The 19,944-nt window shown below is 35.0% G+C and overlaps 1 protein-coding gene across 5 annotated transcripts in view; it reads left to right on the forward strand.

The window, feature by feature from the left end:
• The window catches only part of LOC140742364 (visual system homeobox 2), a 133,830-nt gene that overhangs the window by 105,118 nt on the left and 8,768 nt on the right, over positions 1-19,944 (forward strand). For 3 of the 5 annotated variants that reach the window (XM_073073284.1, XM_073073300.1, XM_073073317.1), the window contains one exon: positions 1,671-1,851. In XM_073073284.1, coding sequence (XP_072929385.1) covers positions 1,671-1,851 — 181 coding nt within the window. The remainder of the gene's footprint in view (positions 1-1,670; positions 1,852-19,944) is intronic. The other 2 variants (XM_073073292.1, XM_073073308.1) reach the window with 1 other exon arrangement.

Consider the following 19,944-nt stretch of genomic DNA (forward strand, 5'->3'; position numbering starts at 1 on the left):
AACATGTATATTATTTCGTATATTATTATTTTGACAAATAAATGTTATTTGTTTAATTAAAAAAAATACGAGAAAATCTTACTAAACTTGAAATCAGTGGCAACCCTAATCGCAGTAGGTAGAGACCGTGGCTGGTTGGAAATTTGAAAATCTAATTTAGCAGCGTTTTGTTCCTGCTAATTGGTTTGTTCGGCTCAGCTGCTACTGCTCACCGATTGGATACTACACAAACACTCAAATTACTATCATTAAATTGATACGTGGTTTAAAATAGCGCACCTTATTATCTATAGTAGGTTTAACTACCATAGATACGAGTAGATAATAGACCTTTCATTATATTTGTTGTTCGTTTTTCAAAAAGGATTCGATAACAAGTTGATTTACTTTGCATAATTCTTACAAAGATGTATTATTATCTACCTATATACTACTATCTATTGTTACAGACATATCGTATTGATTTATGTACAAACCACATAATTGCTGTTTATTAATAATTAATTTCACTTATTAAATACTTTCTCTATTTTTATATTTTTGGAATATTCAGTCTTGCTTTGAGTTCTGAATTGTCAACTGTTTTTTCCAATGTCTTTTACAATGGAAGTGTGATAAATTAGTTGATAATGACGTATTATTGAAAATGTTGATAATTATGGAAGAATATATTGTATTTCTGGAATCCCTTCTGAGCGTTATACTGTTGTAAAAGTACATATAATTTTAGCTGTCGTTAAGGTACCTCGAAAATATTTCTTATTTAAATTAGATCATACATAGCTCGAAGAAAACCTCCTATTGTAAAGTAAAAAATACATTTTTATATTCCCTTTTTATGGGATTCAACTTTTAATGCTTCCTAGTGGTCAAACAAATATTCTAAGACAGCTAGAGAATTTTTATATCTGGAGCAAAGATATTCAATAGGTATGCAAATAAGCAAATTCAATTAAGTCCTAGACCGACGGCGCAGCGTTTAATTCAAAGCGTTGCAACGACAAGTTATTTCATAATCATTCATTACTACGATTGAATATGCACATTCTATTGAGATTGGAAATTAAATACGGGACGTTGAAATTAATTATTGATTTGTACGTCGGTACCTTAACTATTTAGCACTAGTTGCCCTCTCATTCGGAGGATCTGAAGTTCAACTCCCAGGCACGCATATCTGATTTTGCAAAGTGATTTTACAAATTACCTATCACTTACATAAACCATAAAGGAAAGCAGTAAGTTCTTTAAAAGATCCCAAAGATGTGTGACCATAAATGTGTTTTATTTTTGATATACCTAAATATGTTATTCGTCATCAAACCACTGCTAGGCACGAGTCTCCTCTAAAGTCTCCAACCCCCTAGTTGAGGTCACCATGCTGGATAAGTGTGGATTGCCGATTTTTCGAATGAAAAGTGTTGCGGAGTTTCATTCACTGTTTCTTATCCGCAGCGAAACCCTGTCGAAGTGGTTATAGATTGACCTTCAAACAGAATTCTGTACATATTTAACTTTATAGATAGGTACAAGGTGCCCTTACTAATGCTCCGGAGTATATGCTTGTAGTCGTGTTTACGTGCGCGCAACAACTTCAAAGCTGACTAGCAGTTTGGCGCGGAATATACATCTCTTTCTATCGGAACTAACCTTGACCCCATTCTTTCCAGGTGTGGTTCCAGAACCGTCGCGCGAAGTGGCGCAAGACCGAGAAGTGCTGGGGGCGGTCCACCATCATGGCGGAGTACGGGCTGTACGGCGCCATGGTGCGCCACTCGTTGCCGCTGCCGGAGACCATCCTCAAGAGCGCCAAGGAGAACGACTCGGTCGCGCCATGGCTACTCGGTGAGTGTGCGTTATCTCAATATCTTATCTTAGATTGTAGAATAGAAGATAGATAGGAGCTGCACCTGGATGAAGGCGGACTTTTTGGAAACCAAAGGAAAGACGTTATAGTTATTTGAAGTGAAGAACCTCATATATAAACATGACAATTTACCAAATTAGACAACATTAAAAACTAGTAAAATCAGAATTTGTTGTCAACAAAAAACTGTTTGCTTGTTTATCATAATATACAAGTTTATGATCGACTTGATTCAATGTCCAATCTACAAAATTCTACCATTGAAAGGATAGAATAACAGCATGAAGGTCATATTTTTATAATATAGCATATATCTTTTTTAATATAGCTTATTTATAAATTATAAAGAGCATGAAGTTCACGAATGGTAAGTGCCTACAGCACATGGACATCTGTATTCAACCGCAGATAAGATTAGAATCATACCTGAGGTTCGACACGGATGCGTTGCAATGGAACTAAGTTGGAAGGCCTCGGATAAGTATGTATCACTTTCCACAACCTCCTAACCGGAACACAGCATCTCTAACACTGTTGTTATTAGGCAGAAATAGCAGTGCCTGAGAAGTGGAACCACATGAAATTCTATCAACATATATACGAAATATAGGTCGTTCATATAGCATAGGAGAGTTACTACGGGATCTGCTACAGAAACCACTATAACAGGGGCAGGCAGGTAAGACAGAACTAGCTTCGTATTGTAACGATCTAGAAAATTTAAGGTCAATTATAGACGTAAATGCACCTTATGGATTATGCGGTTAACTAAAGCTCCTACTAACTTTAATTTTAGGACAAATTGTTTGCTCAGGAAGTATAATTAGGATTGATCACTACATCTATATCAATTATATATGTAAATAGAAAACATCTTCAAGCATCTCCTCCCTTAAATGAGAAGTGTGTGTCCAGCATGTGAACATGTATGTATTGTATGTCACAATAGAAATGTTAGCGTTACTGTGTTCTAGTTTCAAGTGGGTGGTAAAAGAACACATATTTTGAGGAGTTCTAACTTAGCCCTTATGATTATCAACGCAATGGTTCGTGACGTAGACAGAAGTTCAATTATATTTAGAGTTGATTGCAATCTATGGGCGCCAGTGACCATCAGGCGTATTACATTTTTTTTATAATATAAGAGTAGCAGACGAGCATGCAGTCCACCTGATGGTAAGTGGCTACTGCCGCCCATGGACATCTGTAATCAACCCCAGATAGGATTAGATATTTCTACCTGAGGTCGGCCACAGATGCGTCGCTACCCCTGAGGACTAAGCGGGAACGCCTCGGAAAAGTCTGTCTCCCTTACCACACCCTTCAAACCGGAAAACAGCAGCGCCTAACACTGCTGTTATTAGGCAGAAATAGGTGTGGCGGTAGTGCCGCCGGAGTCGAACCACAAAGGGTTCTACCACTTTCAAATTATTGGTTGTCCCAACAAACTTATAGAAAAGTCAAGGAGTATAGTTAGGGAGTAAAATTGTATAAATGTCGCAATAGAATCTATTAGGTACCTAGATCCAGGTATCTACTGTTATAAATTCCATTTGTTATCCAAATAACGGTAAGTACGTAGTGTTTCTTATTTTGTAGTTATTAGCAATATGTGTGTAAAACCTGTGTTCCTTTATGTGTGCTTCATTTAGTTATGTATTCGACCCAAAAAACACATTGCAAAGATGTTGCAGGCTCTTATGTTAATAAAAGGACTTACTTAATTGAAGTCACTATTATGACTGATTATGACTAATGCCAAGATTATCCTAAGTCATATAACTAGGAATCTTACACATACTACTATTTCGGAATTTAGTACTTTTTCGAAATTGTACTCAATTTACGTTAGCCAATATAAACCGAGAACGTAAGGGGATGGGGAGGGGATATCAGTGTTGAAAATACAAAAGCTATATGGTTGTCTGATGATTTTGTTCAAGAGTCGAGCGCGGTGAGTGAGGCGGGCCGCCCGTAGCAAGCCGCGCGCGCCGGTCCACTTCGGCCCGGTGAGTTCACCCTCCTTACTAACAAACAAACAAAGAATGAAAGAAACAAACATGTCACCCGCGGACTTAAGTTGACGTAATTAGCCGACTCTTGAACAAAGTCCTATTAGTTAGTCGCTTAGGACTTTAAGGTTTAGGATTTTAATGCATCGTTATTTTAATTTGGGTTTAAGCTTTTTGTTTTAATTTTACTTTTTTTAGGGTTGTTGATTAATTAACATTTGAAACAACTTCGTATTCATTGTTTTGGGAGCAGTGGGTGCGTATTACAAGACCAATAGATAATTTTAAATCTATTATCTAGTGGTGTAGAAGAAATTAAACAAATGATAAAGTTAATTATAAAAAATATATTTCAATGGCCTAAAAAGTTTTATGTTTTTCTTATCTTAATTTGAAACAAAAATAAGTCGACCTATAGACACTGAAAGACTGTAGGTACATCCATTCAAAAATAATAAAAACCCACTTAATAGATATACAAATTAATATTCTAGGAACAGAATAAAACAAATCACTTAAAAAGTTTCACAAACTATAAGTAAAAGCGGTAGTTTTAAAAACAAAGTATCTGAAAACGGAACGTCGCTGAAACAAAGGTTCGTATAATTTTTAATCTCGACGACAAGAGATGCTCATTTTTCAGAGGGAAGCCTCCTCTTGACAACTCCCACAATGCTGAAACGTGCTGAAATGTATCTTATCTTGTTATTATAGGGTCTGTAGTTTGTTAGGCCGTTTGTGCACTTGTGACGAACAGAAGAATCTGTCGCCGGCTTATGAGGAGCCTTTTATTTGAAACAGCGGTTCGCAACCAGTTTGTTTAGGCTGACGGCTAAATAAACAAGGAAAATGTTACCAGTTAACTCAATTTGGATGTGTCTTTCATGTCCGCTGGGTTCTTTAACGAGTAATAAGATTATCTACACATACTGTACGTGTGTTATGCTTTAATCTCTTTGGATTTAGATTTTAATATTCTGGCTGCAATCTATTTCTTTTTATAATATGTTAAGGATTGGATTAGGAAACAAACATTCAGTTTTATGCGGACATTGCTGCTCGGATCTGCATGTTTTTTTTAATATAGGAGTAGCAGACGAGTATGCAATCCACCTAATAGAAAGTGGTTACTGCCGCGAATGGACATCTATAATTAATCAACCTCAAATAAGGTTAGATTTCTACCTGATGTCAGCCAAAGACACGCTACACCTGAGGACTAGGCTGTAATCGGAAAAGTTCACCCTTCTAAACAGATTACAGCAGCGCTTAAAACTTTTGTTACTAGGCATAGGTATGACAGAAGTCCAGAAATTCAAACTGCAGTCGATCTTAAATACATTGCCACTATGAGGACTAAGATAGTTACCTTATGTATTATCATCATGAAAAAAATCAAAGATTTATGAGGATCAGAATCTTATACGGAATCTACTGAAATATTTAAAAAATGTACAAACAGTGACACTAAACATAAGATATTCTTACTATCTAAGAATGTCACAAGATATTTTTTCTTATAAGCGTCTTTTAACATGATCTAGAAGTTGCAAACGGGTGATAATAAGTGATCACTGCAGCCCATGGACAATAACAAATTGAAATAAAGTCCTATCCGAGCTCTACTACAGAAGCTTTGTATTCCTTGAGAACTAATTTGGAGTATCTCGTATAATATTCCTTAGATTCTTCTACCCACGGCGAAGTAGCTCTTTCTACTGCTATAATTGGGCAAGGTGATGGTAATGCCCCTGCAGTGGAAATACATACCCAGGGTTGTACGATCCTTTTTGGCCTGTATATGGTTCCACATTATCATATATAAAACCATATATAAAACCTTTATCAGAAATATTTCTCTTTTAAAATTGTTATTAGAAACTTTTATAAAGTTGAAAGAGTAAACAAAATTTATCAGTAAATTCAATATATATTTCAGAAATATGATAATATTTTGATTTTTTCAAACCACCAAATAAACGTACAACTCAATATAGATAGAAATAAAAGATAAAAGAAAAATAAAAGACAGCACCAGCCACTCGCCAGGAACACCCACAATAGAGGGTGCACCGATTTAATTAATTTGCCTGCGCTCCCTAAGGGCGAGGACACACTGATACATTTTCAAGGGATTATCCCTACTTTATAAAATTAGTATGTCATCTTAGTATCTATTTAAATCTTTTACAATGTTTTATTCACTTTGTATGAGTTAAGTCTTGCAATTGCCTTTTACCCAACTACGGAAGGTAATGTTTTTTCGGAAGTATGTATTCTTTGGCAGATGCAGTTTAAACGACTTGACGGATGACCTATGCGGTGTAATTGGATTAGTTTTAATTGTAGGAGTGGCAAAGACGCTTAAGCAGCCGGGATTTTTTTTTGTATTGTTTATTTTTTTCCACATTATCAAATGAACTGAAATTTGGAGTAGTCGTGTGTTATAGACCCTGACATCTATTGGTCCACAGACCTGTACTGTACTATACTGTACCGTATACTGGTCGTAGCAACGTCTCAGGTAAAGATATCCTCTTCGTGTATAAAATTGTTGGTTAGATAAGAATTAGCAAGTATCCCTCTCTTCACAACGATTAACTAGGGCGCCATCATGCTCTTTCTTATTTTATAAAAACATGGCAACTCAATCCTATCTTATTCCTAAAACAACTTATTAATAAGATTTATGCTTGGATTCAGACGTAATAATTGGTAATGTATTACAAATTTTATAAAGTATTTTGTAATCGTTTCATAAGGGTAATTGATGAACTACCTATATTACTTTCTATTCGTCTGTATTTTTTATGATGTTTAATTGACAAAATACCAATTGCTAAATCGATTAAGGCTAGCTATATGTACCTATATAGCTTTACTTGTTATTATTTGGTATTAATTTTTTAGAATGTTCTTTTCACAACTAAATTCGAAGCATATAATTTCATGTTTACTGTGAGAATTTAAACATAACCCACCTTGAGAAAGCTTGAGTAACGATTTTAGTAGAGGTCAGTCAATGAACGCAAAGGAAATCATATAGAAAATAGAAATTGTCATATAGAAAACTGCAGGCTTGTACCAAAACATCCAATAATAACAAACAAAGGGACAGAGTATGTACAGACAACTATTTAGAAAAGACATATTATGACATTAACTCTTAGTGATGTTCACATTAAATTACCTACTGTGCATTGTATGCGCGATGAAGACAGTGGACAGGAAATTATTGTAAATATTAATTAAATATTTTATTTACACATTATTTATTAGACTAATTTTAAAACTATTGTTACATATTGATAATTTAAAAAAAAATAGAGCAAAACGTCAAAATAATAAAAATGTGTTTTTGAGGATTTTGAATGTGCCTGCATGCCTCTCTAAAGTCTTACTGTTACAATCGTTTCTAATAAAATATATTACTGCAATTTATGATATAATTTTTGATAGATACACAACTTGAATTTTGAGCTTAAAAACCTTATAAAAATCCAAAACCAAATCAAAAACAAACAAAAAGTACCCAAACAACTCAACGACTACATTAAGTCATCAACGCAACTTTAAGCACGTTTTCGTTGATATGCACGAAGCCTTACTTGCCCCCTAAGCCTGCGCACTGCGCCCGAGGAGAGGGGAGGGGTCGGCCCCCAAGATGGCCGCCGTATTGTCTAAGCCTTGATTAAGGCAGATTTAAAGGGCTGCCTTGCGCTTACATATTAATTATGTACTCAGTTCCACTCAGTTTTTACCTGAGTGTACATATTTAGACGCGCGCCCGGAAAATATTGTTCTTTATTATGTACGCATTCGAGCTGCTTTATGTAGCGCAGTAGCCTTTTGAGCTGACCTGGCTTGTAGAGCGGGGAGTTGGGCGAAGGGTGATGTAGAGTCCGATGGATACGTTTGTAGAGTTGTAGGCATAAAATACTTACTGGATAATCATTTATAAATAGTGTTTAAAACAAAAAATTGTATTAATTTTATACAATTATTTTTAGTATTTTGAGCTGGCTTGAAGTTTTTGAAAAGCGTGTAGAGTAACAAAATAGGTAATATAGTTCAATCAAATAGTTTTACTACAAATTTAAACACAAAATATTGAGCAATCAATAATTTAAAATAACGTTAAAATCCAATATAAATTTGTATTTCATAATACCTAATAATAACAAACCCTTTCATAGGAAAATATATAATAAATAATGGGTTGTTATTCTTCAAAAGCTTGTCTGCTTTACAAGAAATGGCAAGGAAATTTATGGTAAAAATATCACAATAATGAATATTTTACTATCATTACGTGTTATATAATGATGATGAATAAATAAATAATTTAGTATACCCGGCCAACATTGTGTTGCCATATAAATAAAAAATTGTTAAGGGTGAATAACCCTTGTCACTTAGGGGTATGAAAAATAGATAGTAATCGATTCTCAGACCTACCGAATATGCATATAAAATTAAGTGAGAATCTGTAAAGCCGTTTCGGAGGAGTGCGGTAACTAACATTGTGACACGAGAATTTTATATATAAGATAATGAGTAAATAAGTAGTTTAATATAATAATAATATTAGTAAAATTATTAGTTTATGTTCAATGACTTCCTTTATGTTTCACCTGAAATTTACATTTGCTATTTTTGGTTCAATCTCGAAAAGATTAAAATAATAGTATGATGATATCATGGGATCAACGAAGAAGTATTATGTAGAAGGATTATGTCGCAATTCAAATCTTTATTTATAAAACTAGGTATAAAATACTTATATATGGACTTGGTATTAAAGGGTAGGGCAAAGAAAAACTCAACAAAGAGGCAGTTTGAAGAGCATACTTGAATTTACTTTATTGATGTTATTTAGTGGTGACCACATGTCTTGTGAAGAGCATGAGCTTGTGTAACATCTCACTGTTTCTTGTAAGGAGTCCAAGAAAACTCCTAGCTGGATTTGATCACACATGTGTTGCCATTTCTTTGCTTTCCTAAGACTTATATACAGCAAATGACTAATAAATATATTTCTCTATTTTTATTTAATTTCTGGTCATAGTCTCTCCTTACAACTTAAAACCTGCAAGCAACATCCATATTTGTTTTTATTACAGAAGTAGCTAACGAGCTTGCAGTTATCCTGATGATAGGAGGTCAATGCCGCCTGTATAATGTTAATCAACCCCAGATAGTAACGGTTACAGATGGGTTTACCCCTGAAGACTTTGGAACGTCTCCCTTATCACACCTTTAAACCAGAACACTGCATCATTTAACATTGTTGTTACATAAGGCAGAGGTTTGGAAGCGGTTCCTCAGTGTTGAACCACAAATAATTCTTCCACTTTGTAACTACGCTGTGTAGGTGGAAGAATGCAGTGACAACCCATTACCAATGTGTCAAACGGCTCACGTGTACTATTAAATAATAAAAATTGGGACCAACGGCTTAACATACCCTTAAACGCAAGGAAGTAACCACTATATCGGCTATGATTTACATAAAACGTGACACTAAGTGCGATTCAAAGATACAAAATAAATCATCTGAAAAAATATATTATTTTCAGGCATCGATATTTTTCAATCTACGACATACCTTTAACAATAATGATTAATAGCTGTTATAATTTAAATTGCCATACTTTAGATATGCACATTTAAATACATATGAAAGGTTTTAAATTTTCCTTATTTCAGGTACACATAAGTACATCTTTTCATGTTATCTCATTATTTTTCCTTTCACGTAAGAGTGGTGTAAAATGAATACTAAATTTAAAACTTAAGGGCATTGGATAGCTCTTACGTCATTATACATTTACGTCACTACCCTTGACATGATCAAAGGTTTCTAATAATCAATTAATGCTAGCGTATCGACACTGAGGTGCAGGGGGTAGATACTGCCTTCAATTTTCCCCTATGATTACGGAAGGATTTTACGAAAGTATTTGCTTTTAATAAGTTCATTTTACTTTTACTTTTTGGAACAACTTCATTCGTTTTTTACTCGTACTTGTTTCATTTCAATGTTGTCGTGTAGAGTCGTTTTCTATTTCTCTATTTTCATTGTTTTAATTTTCTTTATTTTCGATGTCAAAGGATAATATAGTGGAATATGATTAAAGTGACTAAAGTCGGTCTTGGGCGAAACTTCTCCTTTGCATCGAAATCTCATGAGGCAGCTGGTACAATAAAATTAATGCAACTTTTAATTAACGAATTTATTATTTTGAATATTTTCATTTGGTTATTCAGCTTACTTGTCGTCATATTTCAGTTAAATTTAAGGATTTATAAATCGATAATAACCAGCAAACGATACTTACATTCGATTTATGGATTAATTTTTCTTTAATGAACTCATTACCCACTTCATAAAATATCTGCTTATACTCATGCCATATTACGTTATTTACTTAAAATTACAACTTTACTTGTAACCCAAAAAATAAAAAAAGAAGATTAAAATAACAAATAAACAAGTAGGTACTTTCAAAGCGCGATCAATTGTCTTGTAGGGCGGCGTTACAAAGGCTCACTTAACTTTTCGCGCCGAACGTTTCCTTCAAATCACTTTCACATTAAAAATAATCACATTTGAATATCTCTTTCGATTTAATTCATCACAATTGGAGACGAGCCCTCGGCGACATCAAAGTGCGGAGAGATTGCCAGATGGATAGTAATGCATCCAGAGTGCACCTTACTGAATTATTCGCCTATTATACACTTGCTTTGTGCATCACTCTTTTATCTCGGAAAATGACACCACCATTGTTAAGGTGCTGCCACACTAGGCGGGGCAACGCAGCGTTGACGCACGCTTAACGCTAACTTAAGCCTGGACAAAATGTCATATTTTTTTGTAACTAACTGTACTACAATCTGATTCAGTGAGTGTAATAATTACCGATGATTGATTGATTGGTTTAATTGATTGGAGATTTATATAAAAACCTTATAAAAATCCAAAACCAAATCAAAAACAAACAAAAAGTACCCAAACAACTCAACGACTACATTAAGTCATCAACGCAACTTTAAGCACGTTTTCGTTGATATGCACGAAGCCTTACTTGCCCCCTAAGCCTGCGCACTGCGCCCGAGGAGAGGGGAGGGGTCGGCCCCCAAGATGGCCGCCGTATTGTCTAAGCCTTGATTAAGGCAGATTTAAAGGGCTGCCTTGCGCTTACATATTAATTATGTACTCAGTTCCACTCAGTTTTTACCTGAGTGTACATATTTAGACGCGCGCCCGGAAAATATTGTTCTTTATTATGTACGCATTCGAGCTGCTTTATGTAGCGCAGTAGCCTTTTGAGCTGACCTGGCTTGTAGAGCGGGGAGTTGGGCGAAGGGTGATGTAGAGTCCGATGGATACGTTTGTAGAGTTGTAGGCATAAAATGATAGGAGGTCAATGCCGCCTGTATAATGTTAATCAACCCCAGATAGTAACGGTTACAGATGGGTTTACCCCTGAAGACTTTGGAACGTCTCCCTTATCACACCTTTAAACCAGAACACTGCATCATTTAACATTGTTGTTACATAAGGCAGAGGTTTGGAAGCGGTTCCTCAGTGTTGAACCACAAATAATTCTTCCACTTTGTAACTACGCTGTGTAGGTGGAAGAATGCAGTGACAACCCATTACCAATGTGTCAAACGGCTCACGTGTACTATTAAATAATAAAAATTGGGACCAACGGCTTAACATACCCTTAAACGCAAGGAAGTAACCACTATATCGGCTATGATTTACATAAAACGTGACACTAAGTGCGATTCAAAGATACAAAATAAATCATCTGAAAAAATATATTATTTTCAGGCATCGATATTTTTCAATCTACGACATACCTTTAACAATAATGATTAATAGCTGTTATAATTTAAATTGCCATACTTTAGATATGCACATTTAAATACATATGAAAGGTTTTAAATTTTCCTTATTTCAGGTACACATAAGTACATCTTTTCATGTTATCTCATTATTTTTCCTTTCACGTAAGAGTGGTGTAAAATGAATACTAAATTTAAAACTTAAGGGCATTGGATAGCTCTTACGTCATTATACATTTACGTCACTACCCTTGACATGATCAAAGGTTTCTAATAATCAATTAATGCTAGCGTATCGACACTGAGGTGCAGGGGGTAGATACTGCCTTCAATTTTCCCCTACGATTACGGAAGGATTTTACGAAAGTATTTGCTTTTAATAAGTTCATTTTACTTTTACTTTTTGGAACAACTTCATTCGTTTTTTACTCGTACTTGTTTCATTTCAATGTTGTCGTGTAGAGTCGTTTTCTATTTCTCTATTTTCATTGTTTTAATTTTCTTTATTTTCGATGTCAAAGGATAATATAGTGGAATATGATTAAAGTGACTAAAGTCGGTCTTGGGCGAAACTTCTCCTTTGCATCGAAATCTCATGAGGCAGCTGGTACAATAAAATTAATGCAACTTTTAATTAACGAATTTATTATTTTGAATATTTTCATTTGGTTATTCAGCTTACTTGTCGTCATATTTCAGTTAAATTTAAGGATTTATAAATCGATAATAACCAGCAAACGATACTTACATTCGATTTATGGATTAATTTTTCTTTAATGAACTCATTACCCACTTCATAAAATATCTGCTTATACTCATGCCATATTACGTTATTTACTTAAAATTACAACTTTACTTGTAACCCAAAAAATAAAAAAAGAAGATTAAAATAACAAATAAACAAGTAGGTACTTTCAAAGCGCGATCAATTGTCTTGTAGGGCGGCGTTACAAAGGCTCACTTAACTTTTCGCGCCGAACGTTTCCTTCAAATCACTTTCACATTAAAAATAATCACATTTGAATATCTCTTTCGATTTAATTCATCACAATTGGAGACGAGCCCTCGGCGACATCAAAGTGCGGAGAGATTGCCAGATGGATAGTAATGCATCCAGAGTGCACCTTACTGAATTATTCGCCTATTATACACTTGCTTTGTGCATCACTCTTTTATCTCGGAAAATGACACCACCATTGTTAAGGTGCTGCCACACTAGGCGGGGCAACGCAGCGTTGACGCACGCTTAACGCTAACTTAAGCCTGGACAAAATGTCATATTTTTTTGTAACTAACTGTACTACAATCTGATTCAGTGAGTGTAATAATTACCGATGATTGATTGATTGGTTTAATTGATTGGAGATTTATATAAAAAGGAATAAATATTATCACTTTACATTGCAATTTGGAAGGAATTTCAGCATCCATACTTCTCAAAAACTGCATCACATATTCAATTTTATGTTTTGCAACAATCATTTGTTATAAATAATAAAGAATATAGGTATATATAACAAGCTGATAAAGTCATGGTTGAAAATAATTTGAACAAAACCTAATTTCAGTGAACCAAAAAGGCTTAACCGTTTCATTTGCGTCAACGTTCGTCACAGCAAGTGTGTCCCCAGCCTTACCATTACCGCGAGTGCTCTCTGACGTAACGCCATCGAATTTCGTACTTCTAAAGATTTCCTTTTACCAGAATGTGAGCAACAATACTCGTTGTGGTAAAACTTGTCACAGAATATCTCGGGGACATCATAAGGATGCACTCACCGCGCGCCCATAGAGATTCCCTTTGATTACGCGGTGTTTTTTAAGTTTTTAATGGGTAATTCCTTTCATCATCGCCGAAATTAATAGCGGATTGATGCTGAAAGATGAGGACGGCAATTCAATGGTTCCATCTCATACTTTAAAGTAAAGTCAGGCGAGGGACGGCTCAAAGGACCAAAGAGAAAATTACTTTGTTTCGAGTACTAAAGCCTAAACAAGACAATATGTTATTCTCTAAAAGCCTGCGAAAATGACACCTGAAAGACTAATACGAGGGCTCTAAGTAAGTAGCTCGTCAGAGAAAAGTGGCTAAAGAGAGGCTTTATCAGGTTCGTTCCGACAAAGGTACAAAAAGGAACTCTACTTATTCTAAGTGTGGTTGCCTTCAAAAACTGCGTAACAATAAAGTAAGTCTTTTCAGTAATTCCTATCACTCACTCCCTAATTTACAAAGTTTGGTTACTGTGTAAAGATTGAAGAAGTTATTATCGGATTCGCAGACGAAACGTGTTAAAAGGAATTTAAGGTTTCAGGGGCTATACGAGTAAGATAATAAAATTTTCTTTGCATAAAAATACTGCCTTTAATACTTAGGATTTTATCAGTTGATTTAGATATTTTTTACTAGTTACTATTTCTACCAGTATTCAGGCAGGTTTATTATTTTTCAATTGAAAGAAATACGTGTAATAAAATAAACACAATTCTTCAGCTCTAAGCATTTCAACTACTGAAGGTTGTTCATGAAAACATAAATTCATTTGAAATTCAAGAGCTAGGTTCCCTTCCCCACATACAGGGGTTGTTTACCCCCATGAGCCATGGCGAAGTTTAATATCCCGCGGAGGTTTTACGAGATTTTTACAACCGGAGAGACATCACCCCTGAATACCTAATTCCATAATATTATTTATCGCGATGATGGAATGAGATGGCGCCTTGCTCTTCACGAGCTGGAATTTTGAAATAGTCGTAAATGGGCTTTCTTTGAGAGACTAAGAAATCGAATAAATTAGACGGCAGGGTAAGAAGTGTAATAAACGAAGAGAATGAAAATAATAAAATTAGTCAAGACAAGGCATGCATATAGCATAGATTGAAAGTTTGACAATGTCCTGAGAACGACTAAGAAGGAAGTAGTTTATTGCTGAGGAAAATTGTATACTTAAGCGCATTTTCGACGTCTACGACCAATGACCAGAAAAATACTAGATATCAAAAAAAATAAAACATTCGGCCGAGTAAGGCACATAAACTCTTATCATTTTAAAAAGAAAGTAGATAATTATAGTGCTCCTAGTCATCTTATATATGTATATCTTCATGCGTGCCTCGACCCACCTAATTTTGAGTGATTTGATATGATATGGGAGTTTCCATCGTCGCTTCTTATCCATAGTGAAACACCTTCCTTAAAGGTGGAAGATTTTTGATATTCAAAAAGAGTACTATATGAATAATTTTATTTATATGAGATTTGATATGATTCCCTGTTTATGTCTAAACTAATGATCTACGCTTGGGTGCATTTATTATAGAAAAGTCGAATCTATGACACGTATGAGCTCCAATGGCTTCGTAGTAAAACTATGTTAAATAACCTTGGTTTTTTAAATAATTCTAATTCACATCCTAAAAATCGAGCTATCTATCTACATAGCTTAGTTACTTGAAAACTTTAAGATGTAATATTAGGTAAATACCTTTTCATGTGAGGACGATCTAAAATTCTAAAAATCAAAAAGATAGATAAAAAAGAATTCTACAAACTTTGACTCAAAGTGTCAGCTTGCTTTATTATATGTATATAAAGGGTTGTGTACCCCGCGAGGCTCAGTTTAATATCTTTCACAAGGTTTTACGAGATTTTTACGAGTGTGCTCTCTTCAGCGCTGAATACCTAATCACTTCGACGATTTGGCTACGAACACAGAGTTAAACCTACGTTTTTTTATAATATTTTATTTTTATTACTTATAATAAAAGTAGCAGACTAGCATGCAGTTGACGTGATGGGAAGTGGCTACTGTCGCCCATAGACATGTAATCAACCCCAGATAAGCCTATATTCGTATGTGAGCTCGGCTACGCCGCTACCCCTTGCAAATGTCTCGAAAAAATGTATCTCCCTTACCATACCCTTCAAAGCAGAAGACAACAGCACTTAACAATGTTGTTATTAGGCAGAAATAGGTGTATCGGTGACCATCTTGCCACACATGCCCACACTCAAACACACAGGTACATGGACGTACACCCGTATCATTACGCGCAAGTAATTTTCAATCTCCACAGCATAGTAGAGTTGCAGAAAGAACCTTGGTTACCTGCAACATCAATTTTATAGTTACTAGATAATAATTTTAATGTTATTTTACTGTTATTCGTATTTCTATGGATGTTTACGTCTTCTTTTAATATAAAGATCTTTAACGAATTCCTAGGACACTCGTTATATATATTTAAAACTGTTTCACAATCATTGTGGACTTCATGAGTTCCTTTAGTTTCCTGATTGCGAGCCACGGTCCATTAATCTTCATTACCACTTATCAAGTGGGTCGTCAGCCGAGGTCCTGGCATTAGCGGTGGTCCGGCACCAACTTTCACCATTAGGCGAGTGGTCGACGATAAATCGCCTTGATTTACGCCGGGCGTTACAAACGAGTTGGCTGGATTAATTGCTTGCTCGCAAGAAGTGTTGGTTGTGTATGTGGAAGGGGACTAAACTAGGAAATGTTAGATCTAACTCAATAATAATATGGCCTATATTGTCATAGAGCGTCATGCGCAATCCACAAAAATGTAAAAATTAGATTTTTGTACACTTTCTGCGTGGTTGGATTTTTATTATTCCCCTCTCCCCTTTGGACCTTCTTGTGTGCCCAGGGCCCCGGTATTCTTAAAGACTACCTTGCTTACAAGCCTTTTTACACGTCCCACGTTTTTACAAGTCCACGTTTTTACAAGGGCACGAGCATAGTAGTTGAGTATCTACTTAGAAGTATGTATGTAGTTAATTTTACGACGGGTTACTACAAACACGCCACGAGGTTACAGGCAGATGCTTCTGGAATTCACTTGTAATTGAATTGAATTTAAAATCTTTCTGTTTGGAATCGTCTCCGTTTTTGTGCTACTTTTTTATTACAAGGTAGTAATTTAACTGTCTTTATAGTTTTACTAGCTGACCCGGCAAACGTTGTGTTGCCATATAAATAAAAAAATGTTAAGGGTGAACAACCCTTATCACTTACGGGTTTGAAAAATAGATAGAATATTTGAAACTACGACGGTAGCGAAGACTAAATTTAAAATTTATTAAAAAACCCTTTTCCCACGGACTAAATTGTGAATCTAAACCATTCTCAAGTCCTCTTGAACACACACAACAGATTTCATCAAAATCAGTCCAGTCGTTTAGGAGGAGTTCAGTGACATACACACGCACATAAGAAATATATATATAAAGATAGGTAATAACGCACTTATGATCGCCACGTGGCCACAGAGTAACCGTTTGAAAGGAGATGTTTCATTTTCGGCCATCTCATGTACACTATATCTAAAAAACACGAATAATTTGTATAATTGAAGAAAAATACACATATATTTTGATAACCTAAAGTATTCCTGTTTAAAAATATTTAAAATAAGCATTCCTCATTGAAATATTAAATATGGCGGAATACTGTCAATGTCAAGTTTTCAAAACTGTCGATGTCAGTCAGGGAACCTATGTGTACCCCACATATAGGTTAAGGTTACTATACTCTTTGGATGTCGATAATTCTGTATTTCGCTGTTTTTGTCGTAAAGTTATTGTTACCTTAGTACTTTACAACCTGGCTTTTGTTTTGGGTATCCCGTCATTTTTCTGAATTTAATTAATTATTTATAATAATTATAACAAAACCACCTTTTAAATAGTATCTGGTTTTATAGATGTAAGTGACATGTCAAATTAAAAAAGAAGAAGTTGTCAATTTGATATGTGTAAAAGTGGATATATACATTTTATATAATAGTGGACTCCAATGTAAACGTTGAATAAATATGTACTGATAAGAAGATTCCATTTGAATCCTGAATATGTTTCTGCTCTGTGCTGCTTACGATTTTGGACTGATTCTACCTTACTTGTTTACCCAGCTTATGGACTCGTGTGATTTTCGTGCGATCGCTGTGGATTGTGTTGACAAGGATTCAATATCATCAGGTAAAATATACATCAGTTAGTTGTATTAATCGTGAAATAATCGTTAATAATTTTAAACTAGAGAAGTTAATCTTTTTACATTTCTCTTTTTTTAGATAATTACATTAGCAAGACAAGGACATTCTTGGGATGACAAAATAATCAGTTATTATTGCAACTGCATCGCTGGGCAACAAACCGTACTCGTAGGTAGTTGCGCTCACATTATGGACATTGTTTGATGTTAAGGCTGAGCTCGTCACAGGATATAACAGAACCTGCTATATGATTGGATGAAAATATTGATAAGGGAAGATATTGAAAATGAATAAATAATGTATCTAAGTGAAGAATAAGTAAAATATTATCAAATGTGTACTTAAAGTTGTTTTATTTACACACTTAAATGTTTTAACTAAAATAAATTGATATAGAAGTACATATTTTAGTATGTTTGTTTTAAGTCAAGATTTATGAAAGTAAATATAATTAACGTTTATCAAATATAGGCATTGTTTCTCAATACATACAATACAATATTTATATATCTACGCCCATTCGCGTAAAAAATATATTAAAAAGTATATAATGTATATAGTAAGTTAAAATAGAATGACAGATGACATTATTACGGTAATCACTACCGCCATGATGTTTTTCCACTGTTGTGTTGCAAGTTTAAGTGTAAATTATTGTTTTTTAACAATTAAACGAACATGATTTGAAGGAAATGAACCCCTTCGAATTGTTCTTTGCAAGTTTTCTTAGTTTTTAGTATAGTGTACAAAAGGTGGCCGGGAGCCCATACATTTTGAAACATCTCCTTTATTTATCTGTTTGAAATTCCTTTTCTTTGTTTCGACAGTAAATATGACTGCTGTCTAAATCCTTCTGAAGTTCTCATATATCAGACCAGAAAGACGTTCACAAATTGAGATTCAAAAAACTCGATCTCGCGTTCATCTCGATTCCAGAGCTGAGTTTAATTGTTCGATAAGGACCACGTTATAAGGCGTCGCACACAACCGGGCCCCGGCATTAGGACTCTACTGCTATTCACGATTCAGTGGTCGGCTTTGGTTACGTTTCTAATTAATTGGATCTTTTGATCTTTTACGACATTTTACAAAGAATCTGGGTTCTGTTTTATCTTTTGATATGATTTTGAGCTTTTGGGTCTAGATGATTTTGTTGGCTCAAACTAGAATACAGAAGCGCTTAAGGCTGTTGTTATTTGATAGATATAGATGTGGCGGTGGTGCCTCCGGACTCGAACAACAAAGGACTCTACCATCAGAGCACCAATTTACACCGATGACATAAATTCCAAGCTAAATTTGGATAAAAAACTTGAAAAAATCTCAGTAATTATCCTCGGTCGGTGTGCATCTCCCTTAAGGATGAACGATGTACTCTACGTGATCACGCAGTACGCATTTTGCGATGTCATGCGAAATCGTTCGAGATCTATGCGCCATGCATGCGGTGCTAGACCGACCGACATACGATGCATTCATTTCTGATTTTTATTCCACTTATTTTGCAGTAAACAGCAAACGATATGCTCGTTTGTTGTTTACGGCGATAAATGCGTACGCGATGATAAAACGTTACAGTAAATATGATAAATGACCCTGCTGCCCTCTGTAACTAATGCCAAATAAGATAGGAACTCTACTTGAACTCGAGAATTCTTCTTGATCATCAACCCATCATTGTCCCACTACTGTAAAAGGACTGAGCCATAATAAGAAGATTTTAAGCCATAATTCATCGTGCCAGCTAAGAACGAATTGGTAAATTTCACGAATGAAAAAGGTTTTTTGTCGGACGTTTTATAATCCTGCATACTCGTATTTAAACGTGTAAGTTAAATTTAATGCTTACGAAGATAGGTTTGATAAAAAATAGCATTTACCTTCATATACTTGATTTTTTTGAAGCGTTCCAAGATTTTACATGCTTGTTACAACTTTCTTTTGTTATGTTTTGATAAAGTGGCAAAACGAGCATGCAGTTCAGCTGATGGTATGTGGTCACTGCCACCCATTGACTTCTGTAACCAACTCCTATTTTGTATGAAAACAGGGGCTAAAGCTTATCACGATGCGTTACCATTCCTGAGGACTAAGATTATCGCCTTATATGTAAGTCAGCCGGCATCCACTCTATGTATATTACTCAAAAGCAGTAATTGCTTCACGCTTGAAATAGGTGTGGCTGTGGTA

This window comes from Epargyreus clarus, unplaced genomic scaffold, assembly GCF_041222505.1.
Source record: "Epargyreus clarus isolate Ecla_fem2 unplaced genomic scaffold, WU_Ecla_fem_2.2 ptg000001l, whole genome shotgun sequence".
Classification (NCBI taxonomy): domain Eukaryota; kingdom Metazoa; phylum Arthropoda; class Insecta; order Lepidoptera; family Hesperiidae; genus Epargyreus; species Epargyreus clarus.